Source organism: Zophobas morio, unplaced genomic scaffold (assembly GCF_036711695.1).
Source record: "Zophobas morio isolate AGI-343-1 ecotype UQ-CSIRO unplaced genomic scaffold, CSIRO_AGI_Zmor_V1 ptg000021l, whole genome shotgun sequence".
NCBI classification, from domain to species: Eukaryota; Metazoa; Arthropoda; class Insecta; order Coleoptera; family Tenebrionidae; genus Zophobas; species Zophobas morio.
Window position 1 is genome coordinate 27,988,222 of NW_026972126.1, and position 13,846 is coordinate 28,002,067.

General features: G+C 37.3%; 3 protein-coding genes across 3 annotated transcripts; 2 read left to right on the forward strand and 1 right to left on the reverse strand.

The window, feature by feature from the left end:
• Positions 1-3: 3 nt before the first annotated feature.
• LOC135133225 (antichymotrypsin-2-like) lies at positions 4-1,534 on the reverse strand. Its single transcript, XM_064061553.1, has 4 exons — positions 1,289-1,534; positions 449-1,243; positions 252-399; positions 4-199 (listed from the first exon to the last, which is right to left on the reverse strand). Exons 1-4 carry the CDS (start codon positions 1,517-1,519, stop codon positions 69-71), a joined length of 1,305 nt encoding a protein of 434 aa, XP_063917623.1. The 5' UTR covers positions 1,520-1,534; the 3' UTR covers positions 4-68.
• Positions 1,535-6,983: 5,449 nt separating this feature from the next.
• Positions 6,984-8,407, forward strand: LOC135132874 (serpin B4-like). The gene is made up of 5 exons (XM_064061089.1): positions 6,984-7,144; positions 7,191-7,349; positions 7,392-8,012; positions 8,061-8,202; positions 8,250-8,407. Exons 1-5 carry the CDS (start codon positions 7,034-7,036, stop codon positions 8,384-8,386), a joined length of 1,170 nt encoding a protein of 389 aa, XP_063917159.1. The 5' UTR covers positions 6,984-7,033; the 3' UTR covers positions 8,387-8,407.
• Positions 8,408-12,076: 3,669 nt separating this feature from the next.
• Positions 12,077-13,477, forward strand: LOC135132529 (serpin B8-like). The gene is made up of 4 exons (XM_064060652.1): positions 12,077-12,270; positions 12,321-13,103; positions 13,148-13,286; positions 13,347-13,477. Exons 2-4 carry the CDS (start codon positions 12,468-12,470, stop codon positions 13,469-13,471), a joined length of 900 nt encoding a protein of 299 aa, XP_063916722.1. The 5' UTR covers positions 12,077-12,270; positions 12,321-12,467; the 3' UTR covers positions 13,472-13,477.
• The last annotated feature ends 369 nt before the right edge of the window (positions 13,478-13,846 follow it).

Genomic DNA, 13,846 nt, shown 5'->3' on the forward strand with positions numbered 1-13,846 from the left:
ACAGTTTGCTTATTCCTTTATTTTGTGGGTACAGAGTGCTTTGTCGATATGTTAATATTCCATCAGGTTTATTGTTTGGGTTCTACAACTCTTCCAGCGAAAAGTACGACATCATGAACTTTAATATAGAAGATAAATGGATGATCCACGATGAAGTCCTTTGGAGGGTCAGGAGTGAAGCCAGAACCAAGAACTGGTACTAAAATCATAAATAAATAACAACGAAAATTAACGAAAAGACAATATCTTACAAACTTCCGTAGCAGCTGCAGCTTCTACTCCCTCTTCATTAACATCAATGAAAGTCTTTTGCACCACCTCGCCAACAGTTAAGTCACCTTTGTTAGCAGCAATTCCGCTTAGATCAGCCTCATTCGTGAACATTTTAGACACCCCGAGCTACAAAAACACGTCAGAACATATACTTTTCGAACTTGTTTCCGATTACCTCTAGCAAAATCTTCTTGAAGTCAGCTTTACTCTCAATTTTGAATTTCGGTAACGCCAGATTCACCAGTTCGTGTTTAAAATCGTGACTTGCAAAAACTTTCTCTGATTTTTCTTCCAGAGCAGCTAAACCATCTTTTTCGTTCGGTAGTACCACTACAAAAGAAGCGTCACGACCTTGGAACGGCAGTTCCAAAAATTTAGCATTTAATTCAGCACTTTCAAAGTAACTGTAAAATTTGTGGTTTTTGAACATCGTGTCAACTTTAACTGCGTCGGTACCACTTTTAAAGAAGTCAGCTTTTTTCGTATCTTCTTTAGAAAAATCGAACAACCAACGTCCTTGGAAGTACAAAGTGTTAATAAGTACCGCCGCTACGTCGTCTCCGAGACTCTTTTCATCCATCAAGTTGCGAATTTTATTTTTGGTTTGTTTCTCCACCCACTGGTTTATGGTATTAGCAGCCTCTGTTTTTTGCGAAAAATCGATATTTTCGACCTCCGCTTGATAATCGGTAGTCGCAATCTGCTTGAATTCGGCTTTGATGGGTAGATTTTCTTTCACGTAGATTTTATTGGCGGAGTGGAACTGGTACTCGTTTGAATCGCGCGGTTCTAAGGACTCGAAGTACGAACGAATTCCTGATCTGATGGCTTGGTCGTTGTTGGGGAAGTGCAAGCTTGTGCGGAGTTCTTGGGCCGTTGCATCCTTAGCTCCTGAGTGGGTTAAACCCAGGACTACTTCAGCGGAAAAGGGACTTATCAAGAAGTTGCTTTTTTCTTGTTTCTTGTACTCCTGAAAGACTAAAGTTTGAAAAGGACTTGTGGGGGTGAGAATTACCTTGTAGATGTCTGCAGTGAAGAGGCGGTTTCCTTGGCGAAGTCCTGGACTGGAGTTCCATAGGTGATGGTAAACAATACGATGGTCACGAGAAGAATCTTCATGGTCACTGGAGGTTCGACCGGTTAGCGACTGTGTCACTAAATTTTTGAGCGTGCTTATATTAACACGTCTTACATAAGAGGTCAAATATTGGGTGTAATATAACGCAGTGGGGGAAATAGTGTCCATCCTATTTCTTTGTGGAAAATTTTTGTTTTCTTACACCAATCGAATTTCTTCAGCTGTTTCATTTTTGGCACCTGATTCAACTAAAGCCGAAGAATTTCTGCCGAGAAACGCTTTTCTCTACACCTTTAATGACTTTCCAAAAACCTTAAATATTCCTGTGAAGTAAGGCATTAATGAGGTTAGTTGGAATGTGAGTCTTTATGGTTCCAAAGTTTAAGCGATAATAAATAAGTCGGTAAATAGGTGGAGAGAAAGTTTTATGGTCCCCAAGATCAACATGTTATAATTATGATTTTGATAAGTGTGATGCTGAGAAATCAAAATGTTATGAACCAGCTCACTAACGGTAATTAGTTTTTGTTTACGCAAGAATATTTATCTCTGGATGACCACACCACAGAAAACAAAATTTTGTTACTAGGTTATCACTACGTTATTATGTACACACATTTCCTTAATTTGTTTTCGATTACCCATCAAAATCGTCTTGAAGTCAATTTGACAGATTTGCAATGTTGTGTTTTTATTTTTACTTCCCATGTCCGTCTATCTGCGGTCCCGGATTTTTATTAGACAGATAATCTTCAAAAGTCCTGGGACGATTGTTGTCAAATTTTGTATTTATACTAGGTATATCATGTACTTAGATGGCAAACCGCTAACCAAAGTTTGTCTAATCATCCCCACCACTAATGTGATGACGTCACTTCAAAATTGTACATAGCAAATGAGTTTTAAATTGCATCAAATAACATAGTCTTGGACATGAAGTTTATGACTCCGAATTGAGATTTGACCCGAAACGTCCAAATTTTTGGAAAAAAAAATCAAAATTAGGAAACAACATTTTGACATTTAATTTTGAATCTGCAAAATCGAATGGTTTGAAATGTTGGACACGTTTTAAAGTTATCATAAGCATGATAAATTTTTGATCAAAAGGTATTTGCTCATCCCCCCTAAAAATATTGATGACGTCACCTCAAAATATTGTTGAATAAATCCTTAAATGTGCAACGTATCATTCTGTACTTGTAATATATCAATGCATTAATATTTTTTAGATTTGCTTATACAGAGTGACTCAAAAAATTAATGAATCGATCAATTTATTTTATTGAATAAATCAAGAATTGCAAAAATGAATACTTTGAAATTTTGCAGATGTTTTAGAATTATCGTAAGCATGTAAACAAATAGATCTGTTTATTCCCCCAAAAGAAATGGATGATGTCATCTCAAAATTTTGCCGAATAAATTCTACCCAAATTGTGCAAAATATGATGCGTTTTTATTTGTGATTTATCATTGCATTCATATTTTTTAGATTTGTCCCCTATTTTCTCAGAGGATATGTCATTTGCCAAAATTAGTCTTATCTTAACAAGTACTAGCCCCGCCCACCCGCCCTATATTTTCTTAGAGGGTATGGCATCTGCCAAAATCAGTTTTATCTTAATAAAATTACTAGCCCCGCCCACCCACCCCCTATTTTCTCAGAGGACATGGCATTTGCCAAAATTAGTCTTATCTTAGCAAGGACTAGTCCCGCCCACCCGCCCGCTATTTTCTCAGGGAGTATGGCGTTTGCCAAAATCAGTCTTACTTTAGCAAGTACTAGCCCCACCCACCCCCCTCTATCTTTTCAGAGGATTGTTATTTGCCAAAATCAGTCTTACCTTAGCAAATACTAGCATTTTAGCAAATGACTTTTAAGAAAATAGAGGGCGGGTGGGCGGGGCTAGTACTTGCTAAGATAAGATTTATTTTGGCAAATGATATATCCTTTGAGAAAATAGAAGGCGGGTGGGCGGGGATAGTATTTGCTAAGATAAGATTTATTTTGCCAAAAGACATATTCTTTGAGAAAAAAGTGGAGGGTGGGCGGGGCTAGTAGTTGCTAAGTTGAGACTGATTTTAGTTATCATAGGCATGGTAAATTTTTAGTCAAAATATATTTCCTCATGCCCCCCTAAAAAATTGATGGCGTCACCCCAAAATTTTGCTGAAAAATTAAAAAAATTGAAATGTCGGAGCATTGAAAAATCGAATAGAGAAATCGAAAAATGGAAATTCAAAAACTTACAAAATTGAAAAATTAAAATATCTAAAAATTTGAAAAATTGAAAAATCTAAAATTTAAAAAACGAAAAATTGAAAAATCGAAAAGTCGAGAAATTGAAAACACAAGAAATGGAAAATTGAAAATTTAAAAAGTCAAAAATTGAAAAATTGGAAAACTGAGGGATCAAAAACAGAAAAATCTAAAATTTTAAAATTCGAAAAATTAGGAAATAGAAATCTAAAACCGAGAAGATAAAAAATTGAAAATCTGAAAAATCTGCAAAATGGAAAAATCAAAACAATGAAATACCGATAAATTTCCAATCGAAAGATTGAAAAATTGACCATCGAAAAAGTGGAAAATCAAAAAATCGAAAGGCCGAAAAGCCGAAATGTCAAAAATCGAAATGATCATAAACTATTTATTTATTTATTTATTTATTTATTTATTTATTTATTTATTTATTTATTTATTAAATACCCAGAAATCGAAAAATTGAAAAGTCGAGAAGTCGAAAAATCTAAAAGCCGAGAAATCGAAAAATCGAAACATCGAATAATCAAAAACTGAATCATCGAGACAAAAAATTGAGAAATCGAGAAATCGAAAAGTCGAGAAGTCAAAAAATCAGAAAATTGAGAAATCCGCAAAACGAGAGACTGAAAAATAAAAAAATCGAAACATCCAAATCCCGATAAATCCCAAATCGAAAAATCGAAAATTTAAAAATTGGAAAAATTGAAAAATGGAAATAGAAAAACTGAAAATTCGTAAAATCGAAATTTTAAAGGTTGAAAAATTAAAAGTTCTGAAAACTAAAATTGAAAAATCGGAAATGAAATTCGAAAAGTGGATAAATCGAAAAATTGAAAAAACCCAAAACTGAAACATTGAAAAATTGAGAAATTGAAAAACTCAAAAATTGGGAAATCGAAAAGCCGAAAAATCGAAAGATTGAAAAATCAAAAACCAGAAAAAAAAATAAAATCGAAAAATTGAAGAATTGCAAAATTGAAAAGACGGTAAGAAATGAAAAGAAATTGGGAAATCGCAAAATTGAAAATTTACCTAATACGTCAAAAATTGAAAAATCGGAAAACCGAAGAGTCGAAGAATTGAAAAACTAAGAAATCGAAAAACTGAAAAACTGAAAAATCGAAATATTGTAAAGTCGAGACATCGAGCGGGTGGGTGGGTGGGGTTTATTATCTGTTCCTTAGAGTGGGAGTGGTAACTGATAGAAATAAGACTGTAAAAAAAGCGCTAATCGTAGTTACAAGAGCTAGCCCCACCCACCCACCCTCTATTTTCTTAGAGCTATGTGACTTGCAAAATCAGTCTTATCTTGACAAGTACTAGCCCCGCCCACCCTGTCTTTACTCATTCTAACGACTAATTTTATTTCTGTATAAGATCCACTTTTTATTCAGAGCAGAAAAAATTAATCACCGAAATGGAGGCGGGTGGGTGGGCGAGCTTAGTTATATGTTCTTCTGTACAATGGGAGTGGTAAGTAATATAATATATAATTTTGAGGATTTCACAAAAAAAATAATTCTAAGAGAAAACAGGGAAAAAAGGAGTGGGGGTGCGGCATAGAAGTCAAAAGAAGAACACATTGAGAAAAATTGAGGTATACAGAGAAAGGGGCAAAAAAAGTAAGACTGATTTTGTCCAATGATATACCCTCCATGAAAAGGGAGGGCGGGTGGGCGGGGCTAGTACTTCCTAAGATACGACTGATTTTGGCAAATCATATACCCTCAAACCAAATAAAGGGCGGGTGGGTGGGGCTAGTATTTGTAAAGATAAGACTGATTTTGGCCAATGATATATCCATTATATCTTACGAAGTACTAGCCCCGCCCACCCTCCCTCTACTCATTCTAGCGACTAATTTTATTTCTGTATAAGATCCACCTTTTATTCAGAGCAGAAAAAATTAATCTCCGAAATGGAGGCGGGTGGGTGGGCGGGGTTAGTTATATGTTCTTCTGTAGAGTGGAAGTGGTAAGTAATATAATATACAATTTTGAGGATTTCATAAAAAAATTAATTCTAAGAGAAAACTGGGAAAAAAGAGAGTGGGGGTGCGGCATAGAAGTCAAACGAAGGGCACATTGAGAAAAATTGAGGTATACAGAGAAAGTGGCAAAAAAGTAACACTGATTTTGTCCAATGATATACCCTCCGTGAAAAGGGGGAGCGGGTTGGGGGGGCTAGTACTTCCTAAGATACGACTGATTTTGGCAAATCATATATCCTCAAAGCAAAGAAAGGGCGGGTGGGTGGGGCTAGTATTTGTAAAGATAAGACTGATTTTGGCCAATGATATATCCACCATATCTTAGGAAGTACTAGCCCCGCCCACCCGCCCTCCGTTTTCATGGTGAGTATGACATTGGCCAAAATCAGTCTTATCTTTACAAATACTAAACTCTTTAGACCAATTTTTTAAATTGTTGCATGAAATTGTCACGTGGCTACGAAGGTCACCGCATCGTAATTATTTACAGATAACACTATGTAACAAAATTATAGAAAAATAATATTTATCTGACTTTTTTTGTGGTTTTGGGTGTAATTTAGTCTATACTTAGAGAATGTGAATTTGGTTCGTACAGAGAGTCCCTAACACAAAAAATACTTAACTATTTGTTATTTAGTGAAAAATGTCAAAATTTTAATTAAAAAAAAAAACGAAAGCAGTTTAATTAATTGGAAATACTACAAAGAAGAAAAAAAGCATAAATTATTTACAAATAAAAATAAAAATGAACCTTCGCGTGGCCCTGGGGCTTGGGAGGGCTGACACGTTAATTAAATTATAAAATATATTTACCGTACAAAAATATATAACAACCAGTAAGATGGTTACTTGGTTTTCTTAAAAAACGGGAAATGGTAAATGCTACAAACTTAGGTAAGATTTCCTCGAAACCATGGTTCCAAACTTGACCGGCAACTTCCGCAGTAAACAAGATGAACCCATGGTTTATCCTGGTTCTTAATAGTTCTCTCAAAGTACGCTTCATATGCTACCCAGAACTTTGTCGTAGGAACTATTTTATGTTTCACTTAGTCAACAGTTTTGCAATAACCGCAAATGTAACAAAAAGAAGTTGCAGATAATTTACACCTGCTTGTGGCTACGATTTTCGAATTTAAACGCAAAATATATACAATTTTTTTTCTGTTACAAAAAAAATTAAATAAATGAAAATAGGGACAGTTCGACCAAACGAACCACAGCATGTCAAAAGTTACATCAGGATACAACGATAAATGTGAAAAAAGCAAGATAATAATTTTTTTGTTACACAATGTAATTTTACCACAAAGTTGTAGAAATGTCGTTAGCGCTTCCAGAAATTCTGACAATTTCGGTTTACCCGGCAATATTTATTTATTACAGACAATATTTTGTTGTGGCGATAAATCAAATTGTCATGTGTTTGTCATTCTGTAATTGTCGTTCCCCGGAACAACTTTGGGCTGAAACCGTTGCTTTAGAAGCTTTCATCACGGGCAGCAACACATTCACCACAAATGTCCACCTCGTGCGTCCCCGTCGCCCCTCGTCCCTCTCTAACCCTTTTCTTCCAGAAAATCACCCCCAACTTCGACAACTTCATCATCAGCCCTTTCTTCGTCGAAGTCATCTGCGTCGTCGCCCAAAAAGGCTCCAAATACAAAACCAACCTCGAAATCCGCACCACCTTAAATCTTCCCAGTAATCTCAGAAACCAGGAAATGTGCTTCAAGGTATCCAAACCCCTCAAAGTCCACAAAATTAATCAAACCTAGGTACTCATGCCCATCCTAGTCAAAAGCAAGCTCTTCGACTTGTGTGCGGTGAGCAAACTCTACCTCTGCAAGACCTACACCATACGAAAAAACCTGCGAGTTCTCGCTAAAAAAATCTACTATACGGACGTAGAAAGCATAGATTTTGCAGACAAAGAGACAGCGGTGAATGTCATTAACACGTTCTTGAGAACTAGTACCAACGACAAGATCGTCGACGTGGTGAACGTTTCGGATCTGTTTCCAGACATGAAGATGCTGCTGCTTAGTGCCGTGTTTCTGCAAGGGCACTGGCTCAATCCGTTCCAGTCGCGAACCATCAACCAGAACTTCTTCACCACGGAGACGCAAGTAATCAAAGTGGTGATGATGGAAACTGTGGGATATTTCAATTGCTACGAGAGTAAGGAAATAAGAGCGAGGTATTTGGAGTTGAGGTTCGAAGACGAGCTGCTGAGCATGGTGGTGGTTTTGCCTTTCGAAAAAGAAGGACTTGAGGAGGTGGAGCAACAAATGGACGCGATTTTCGCGTGCCGCCAATTTGCTCTAGATTATGTTAAAGTTAGTCTTCCCAAGTTCTTTATCGATACGAGTATCGATTTTAGGACTACTTTGAGTGAGGTAAGTGCGGTGACTTGGGTGGATGGTTAGAAATAGAACTTGTTGCAGATGGGGATGAAAGTACCGTTTAGTGACCAAGCGAATTTCACCGGACTTGTAGCAGAGAAGGACGTTTTTATTACACAGGTTATACAAAGTTCGAGGATTTTGGTCAACGAAGCTGGACTAGACGTGGAGTTTCTTGATAACGGTTAGTACGGTAGAAGATGAAGAAATTCCACTTGTTTTTTGTTTTAGCAACTAAGAAATCTTTCAAGGACGTTGATGTGAAAGCTAAGGTGTTTTGCGTCGATCATCCCTTTTTCTTTTACATAAAGTGGAAAGATTTGGTCGTGTTTACCGGAAGGGTAAAGCGTCCCGTGTTGAATTTGTAAAGAAAGTACCTATAGAACACAAATACCAATAAACAAGTTTGTTCTACTATGTTTGTTTCAAGTCAAGTTTTTTAGAAATCGTAACCAAACACAGTCAACTTAAATTCGTCGTTTGTTAATTCGGTCCTGGTTGGTCCCCTTTTTCTTTTAGCTAGTCAGCAACAAGAACTTCTTCCTCCAGCTCACCTCTAGAATCTACTTCCCCCGAATTTTAGTGAGTGTAAGGTACGACTTTGGCCTATGGTACTATTAAATCTAAACTATCAGTGATAATGGTAGGTATTTTCACACAAAAGTGTATCACGTGTCAGTGGAACCAGTCTACTTACTCCCCGGGCGTAAACTAAGGAAGTATAGTAATCGCGTCCATTGGACGAATGGCCACTTTTATGTTTCCTCGACGTTTCATGACCTTGTAGGTAAGCGAAGAGAAATGTTGCTTCTCCGGTGGGAATCGAACCGCACGTTTACCGCTTGCCGGGCGGGTGCCCTTACCACTAGACAATGGAGGAGCTTATCTTTCTTCGCGTACTATTACGTATTATTGTGTCGCCACAACCTCTAGAGTACTAAAAAAGTACTCTCTCCTTTCGGGACGCCCAGTTTTCTGGAAAAAATAAAAATTATGACACAAAAATTTGCAATTTAATTTTGAATCTGCAAAACCGAATGTTTTGAAATCTTGTCGATGGTTTACAGTTATGATAAGCATGATAAGTTTTTATTCAAAATTTATTTACTTGTCCCCTCCAAAATATTGTTGAATAAATCCTTAAATGTGCAAAGTATGATGATTCTATACTTGGAATTTATCAGTGCATTCATATTTTTGAGATTTGCTTATAAAGAGTGGCTCTAAAAAATTAATGAATCAATCAATTTATTTTATTGAATAAATCAAGAATTGCAAAATTGAATATTCTGAAATCTTGTAGACGTTTTAAAGTTATTGTAAGCATGTAAACAAATATATCTGTTTATTCGCCCCCAAGAAATTGATGACGTCATCTCAAAATTTTGTCGAATAAATTCTACCCAAATTGTGCAAAATCTGATGCGTTTTTACTTGTGATTTATCATTGCATTCATATTTTCTAGATTTGTTCCCTATTTTCTCAGAGGATATGTCATTTGCCAAAATTAGTCTTATCTTAGCAAGGACTAGCCCCGCCCACCCACCCCCTATTTTCTTAGAGGGTATGGCATCTGCCAAAATCAGTTTTATCTTAATAAAAGTACTAGCCCCGCCCACCCACCCTATATTTTCTCAGACGATTGTCATTTGGCAAAATCAGTCTTACCTTAGCAAATACTAGCATTTTAGCAAATAACATACCTTTTAAGAAATTAGAGGGCGGGTGGGCGGGGCTAGTATTGGCTAAGGTAGGATTTATTTTGGCAAATGATATAATGCTTGGAGAAAATAGAGAACGGGTGGGCGGGCCTAGTACTAGCTAAGATAAGACTCATTTTGGCAAATGACATATCCTCTGAGAAAATAGGGGGCGGGTGGGCGGGGCTAGTACTTGCTAAGATAAAAGTCATTTTGGCAAATAACATCCTCTGAGAAAATAGGGGGTGGGTGGGCTGGGCTAGTACTTGCCAAGATATGACTTATTTTGGCAAATGACATACCCTCTGAGAAAATAAGGGGCGGATGGGCGGGGCTAGTACTTGCTAAGATAAGACTGATTTTGCCTCTATTAATCTTGTAAAAACTTGTTAAATTTAAAAGGTGTTTCCATAGTAACGAATTAAATTCCTAAATCTGATTGAGTGTTAATTTTTGATGTTTCATTCTACTTTAGGAGCTAGGGAAGTTCTGTTGAAATAACTTTCGATTAATTTTTTAAAAATGTAAAACCTTCTCGGAGGTCCCAAATGTATTTTTTATTTGAATGTGAAACCTTCTCGGGTCCCCAAAAGTGTTTTTTTAATGTAAAATCTTCTCGGGGGTCCCAACTGTCTTTTTTAAACATGTAAAACCTTCTCGGGGGTTCCAATTGTCTTCTAAAAAATGTAAGCCTTCTCGGGGGTGTCACATGACTTTTTAAAAATGTAAAACCTTCTCGGGGTCTACGTGTGTGCCGCTTGCATGAAATCACGGTTCGAACTAAATCATTGCTAGTAAATCGTTGCCGGTTTTTTAAACGTGAAACCTTCTCAGGGCCCCCAACTGTCTATTTTAAAAATGTGTAAGCTTTTCGGGGGTCCTAACTGCCTTTTTTTGAAAATGCGAAACCTTCTCGGGGGTCCCAAATATATTTTTTAAGAATGTGAAATCTTCTCGGGGGTCCCAACTGCCTTTTTTAAAAATGTTAAACCTTCTCGGAGTCCCCAAATGTATTTTTTTTTAAGAATTTAAAACCTTCTCCGGGGCCCCAACTGCCTTTTTTTTTAATGTAAACCCTTCTCGGGGGTCCCAAATGTATTTTTTTTTAATGCAAGTAAAACCTTCTCGAGGAACCCGAATATATTTTTTGAGAATGTGAAACCTTCTCCAGGGTCCCAATTGTATTTTTTATTTAAATGTGAAACCTTCTCAGGTCCCTAAATGTTTTTTTTAATGTAAAACCTTCTCGGGGGTCCCAAATGTATTTTTTTTAATGTAAGTAAAACCTTCTCGAGGACCCCGAATATATTTTTTTAAGAATGTGAAACCTTCTCGAGGGTCCCAATTGTCTTTTTTATTTAAATGTGAAACCTTCTCGGGTCCCCAAATGTCTTTTTTTAATGTAAAACCTTCTCGGGGGTCCCAAATGTATTTTTTTTTAATGTAAGTAAAACCTTCCCGAGGACCTCGAATATATTTTTTTAAGAATGTGAAATCTTCTCGAGGGTCCCAATTGTCTTTTTTATTTAAATGTGAAACCTTCTCGGGTCCCTAAATGTTTTTTTTTAATGTAAAACCTTTTCGAGGACCCCGAATATATTTTTTTAAGAATGTGAAACCTTCTCGAGGGTCCCAATTGTCTTTTTTATTTAAATGTGAAACCTTCTCGGGTCGCCAAATGTCTTTTTTTAATGTAAAACCTTCTCGGGGGTCCCAAATGTATTTTTTTTAATGTAAGTAAAACCTTCTCGGGGGTCCCAAATGTATTTTTTTTTAATGTAAGTAAAACCTTCCCGAGGACCCCGAATATATTTTTTTAAGAATGTGAAACCTTCTCGAGGGTCCCAATTGTCTTTTTTATTTAAATGTGAAACCTTCTCCGGTCCCCAAATGTCTTTTTTTAATGTAAAACCTTCTCGGGGGTCCCAAATGTATTTTTTTTAATGTAAGTAAAACCTTCTCGAGGACCCCAAATGTATTTTTTTTAGGGATGTGAAACCTTCTCGAGGGTCCCAATTGTCTTTTTTATTTAAATGTAAAACCTTCTCGGGGGTCTCAACTGTATTTTTTAAGAATGCGAAATCTTCTTGGGGGTTCCAACTGTCCTTTTTTAAAGAAGGCGAAACCTTCTCGGGTGCCCCAAGTGTCTTTTTTTATGAAGGTAAAACCTTATTTTTTTTCTTAGATTGTGACTAGTACCTTCAATATTGTTTTGACTCCATAGAGGTTATCACGAAAAAGTAAAATTCCACAAAATCAAATATTATAATTTTTCAGAGAAGCAGTATTTGTTGGACTGTACTTCAGAAGCGAGGGAAGTTCTGTCGAAATAACTTTCGACCAATTTTTTACGTCAGCCTCCGAAGATTCCGAAAAATAATAAAGCTTAAAAAATCACTGTCTGTCGTTCTATCACAGTTTTACATAATCTAGTAGTCGAAATTTTGATAAGCTCTGTCAAACCTTTCGTCTTTCACTCGCAAAATCACCCCTTTTGAAAGTGGCTTACGCAAACATCAGCGGTTACGCTTTCACGAGCAAGCTATATCATGTAAGTCCTTCGAATATACTGCCACATTTACTTTCGTTTTTCAACTTTAGGAAGTCTTGCAGGATGTCCACAACGACAATTTCGTCGTTTCGCCCTTGGCACTTTCCTCTATCCTAGGTGTAATTCGTTCGGGAGCCCTCGATGAAACCGCCCAAGAAATCAAAATATCCCTCAACTACCCCCAAAATCCCAAAGAAATGGAAACCCTCATCAGTGCGACAGTTCCTCGTCTAAAAAAAAGCAAGAATATCCATTACCTTTCGAGCATGAAGATTTTCTTGGACAATCAGTACCCCTTCAGGTCAGAATTCAAAACTCTTGCAGAAACTGTATACGAAATCGAGTTGGACCACTTCACCGCGAATACCCATGAGCGTGCCAAGCCTTTGAACGACTTTATTGAGGCTAAATCCGAGCAGAAGATAGACGGGTTTATTAAAGACAAAGATATAGATCCTTCGAGTATGATGGTTCTAGTGTGTGCGGTTTATTGCAAGATCCGCTGGTCGAAATTTCATAAGGACGCCTCCAAAAAGCGGACCTTCAAAGTAGCGCCGATGAAAGACGTCAACGTGGAGTTTCTGGAGAGGTGTGGTCTGTTTAACTATTGCGAAAGCGACGTATTGAAGGCACAGGTCCTCGAACTACCCCTCGAAGTCAAATTTCTCTACCTAATTCTAGTATTGCCTAGAGACGAAAATGGACTAGACCTGATGGAAAGCAAACTGGACCACGTCTTCTCCAACATGAAGTACAAGGAGGAACGAGTCCGGCTGATCGTCCCGAGATGTACGCTAAATTTTAACATGGATATGAGGAGGCTTTGTCAACGAGTAAGTGTAGGTTCCAAGACGGAAAAGGTCTAAGTGCTTTGTAGTTAGGGATCAGGAAGGCGTTTACGGAAGAAGCTGACTTTAATGGGATCATTCCAGAGAGCAAAGTGTTCCATATCAACCACGTGATGCACAAGTGTATTTTTTCTTTAGAAGAGGAGACGTCCAATGCTGGTGGAACGAGTATAAGCGAAAACAGCTTTGTCGGATAGATGACGATAGACTAATTTGTCTGTTTTTTAGATGTACGTTCTGTGAAGACCGTATCTGCAAGTTTTACGGAGGTTGTGGCCGATCGGCCGTTTATGTTCTATCTCAAAACTGACCAGTGTATTGCTTTTGCTGGACGAATAAAAAATCCTGTTTAGTGGGAACTGCTATTATTTTTAATTCTGTTTGTTTACGTGCAAAACGAAAGCAACAAATTCAAAAATAGAGCTTCGAGCGCCCTCTACTCAGTTACGGTAGGTATCTTTGTGTCTGAAGGGTTGGGGGCAGTCGGATCTCAACTACGAAAGAGATTGTGTCGTTGCGTGGAAAACAGTGTTGGAAACTCCAGAAGTACGATATATACACCCCTGGAAAGAGCCGCCATTCATTCTATAGGTACGACTTTTTTGCTAAAGTACGATGTTATCGTTACCAATTTCTTCATTTCTGCACGTGTCAAGTACTCAGTAATGATAGACAGTGCGTTCAAAGGTACTTTTTTGCAGTTTTTGTCACCGCGCCGAACACTTTTT

Coding starts and splice junctions, on each gene's coding strand:
- LOC135132874 (XM_064061089.1), top strand. CDS start 7,034: ATGTGTTTGTCATTCTGTAATTGTCGTTCCCCGGAACAACTTTGGGCT. Junction 7,145..7,190: donor TCACCACAAATGTCCACCTC/GTGCGTCCCCGT, acceptor CTTTTCTTCCAG/AAAATCACCCCCAACTTCGA. Junction 8,013..8,060: donor TTAGGACTACTTTGAGTGAG/GTAAGTGCGGTG, acceptor AACTTGTTGCAG/ATGGGGATGAAAGTACCGTT.
- LOC135133225 (XM_064061553.1), bottom strand. CDS start 1,519: ATGGACACTATTTCCCCCACTGCGTTATATTACACCCAATATTTGACC. Junction 1,244..1,288: donor TCACTGCAGACATCTACAAG/GTAATTCTCACC, acceptor TTAGTCTTTCAG/GAGTACAAGAAACAAGAAAA. Junction 400..448: donor TCAAGAAGATTTTGCTAGAG/GTAATCGGAAAC, acceptor GTGTTTTTGTAG/CTCGGGGTGTCTAAAATGTT.
- LOC135132529 (XM_064060652.1), top strand. CDS start 12,468: ATGGAAACCCTCATCAGTGCGACAGTTCCTCGTCTAAAAAAAAGCAAG. Junction 13,104..13,147: donor TGAGGAGGCTTTGTCAACGA/GTAAGTGTAGGT, acceptor AGTGCTTTGTAG/TTAGGGATCAGGAAGGCGTT. Junction 13,287..13,346: donor GTCCAATGCTGGTGGAACGA/GTATAAGCGAAA, acceptor TCTGTTTTTTAG/ATGTACGTTCTGTGAAGACC.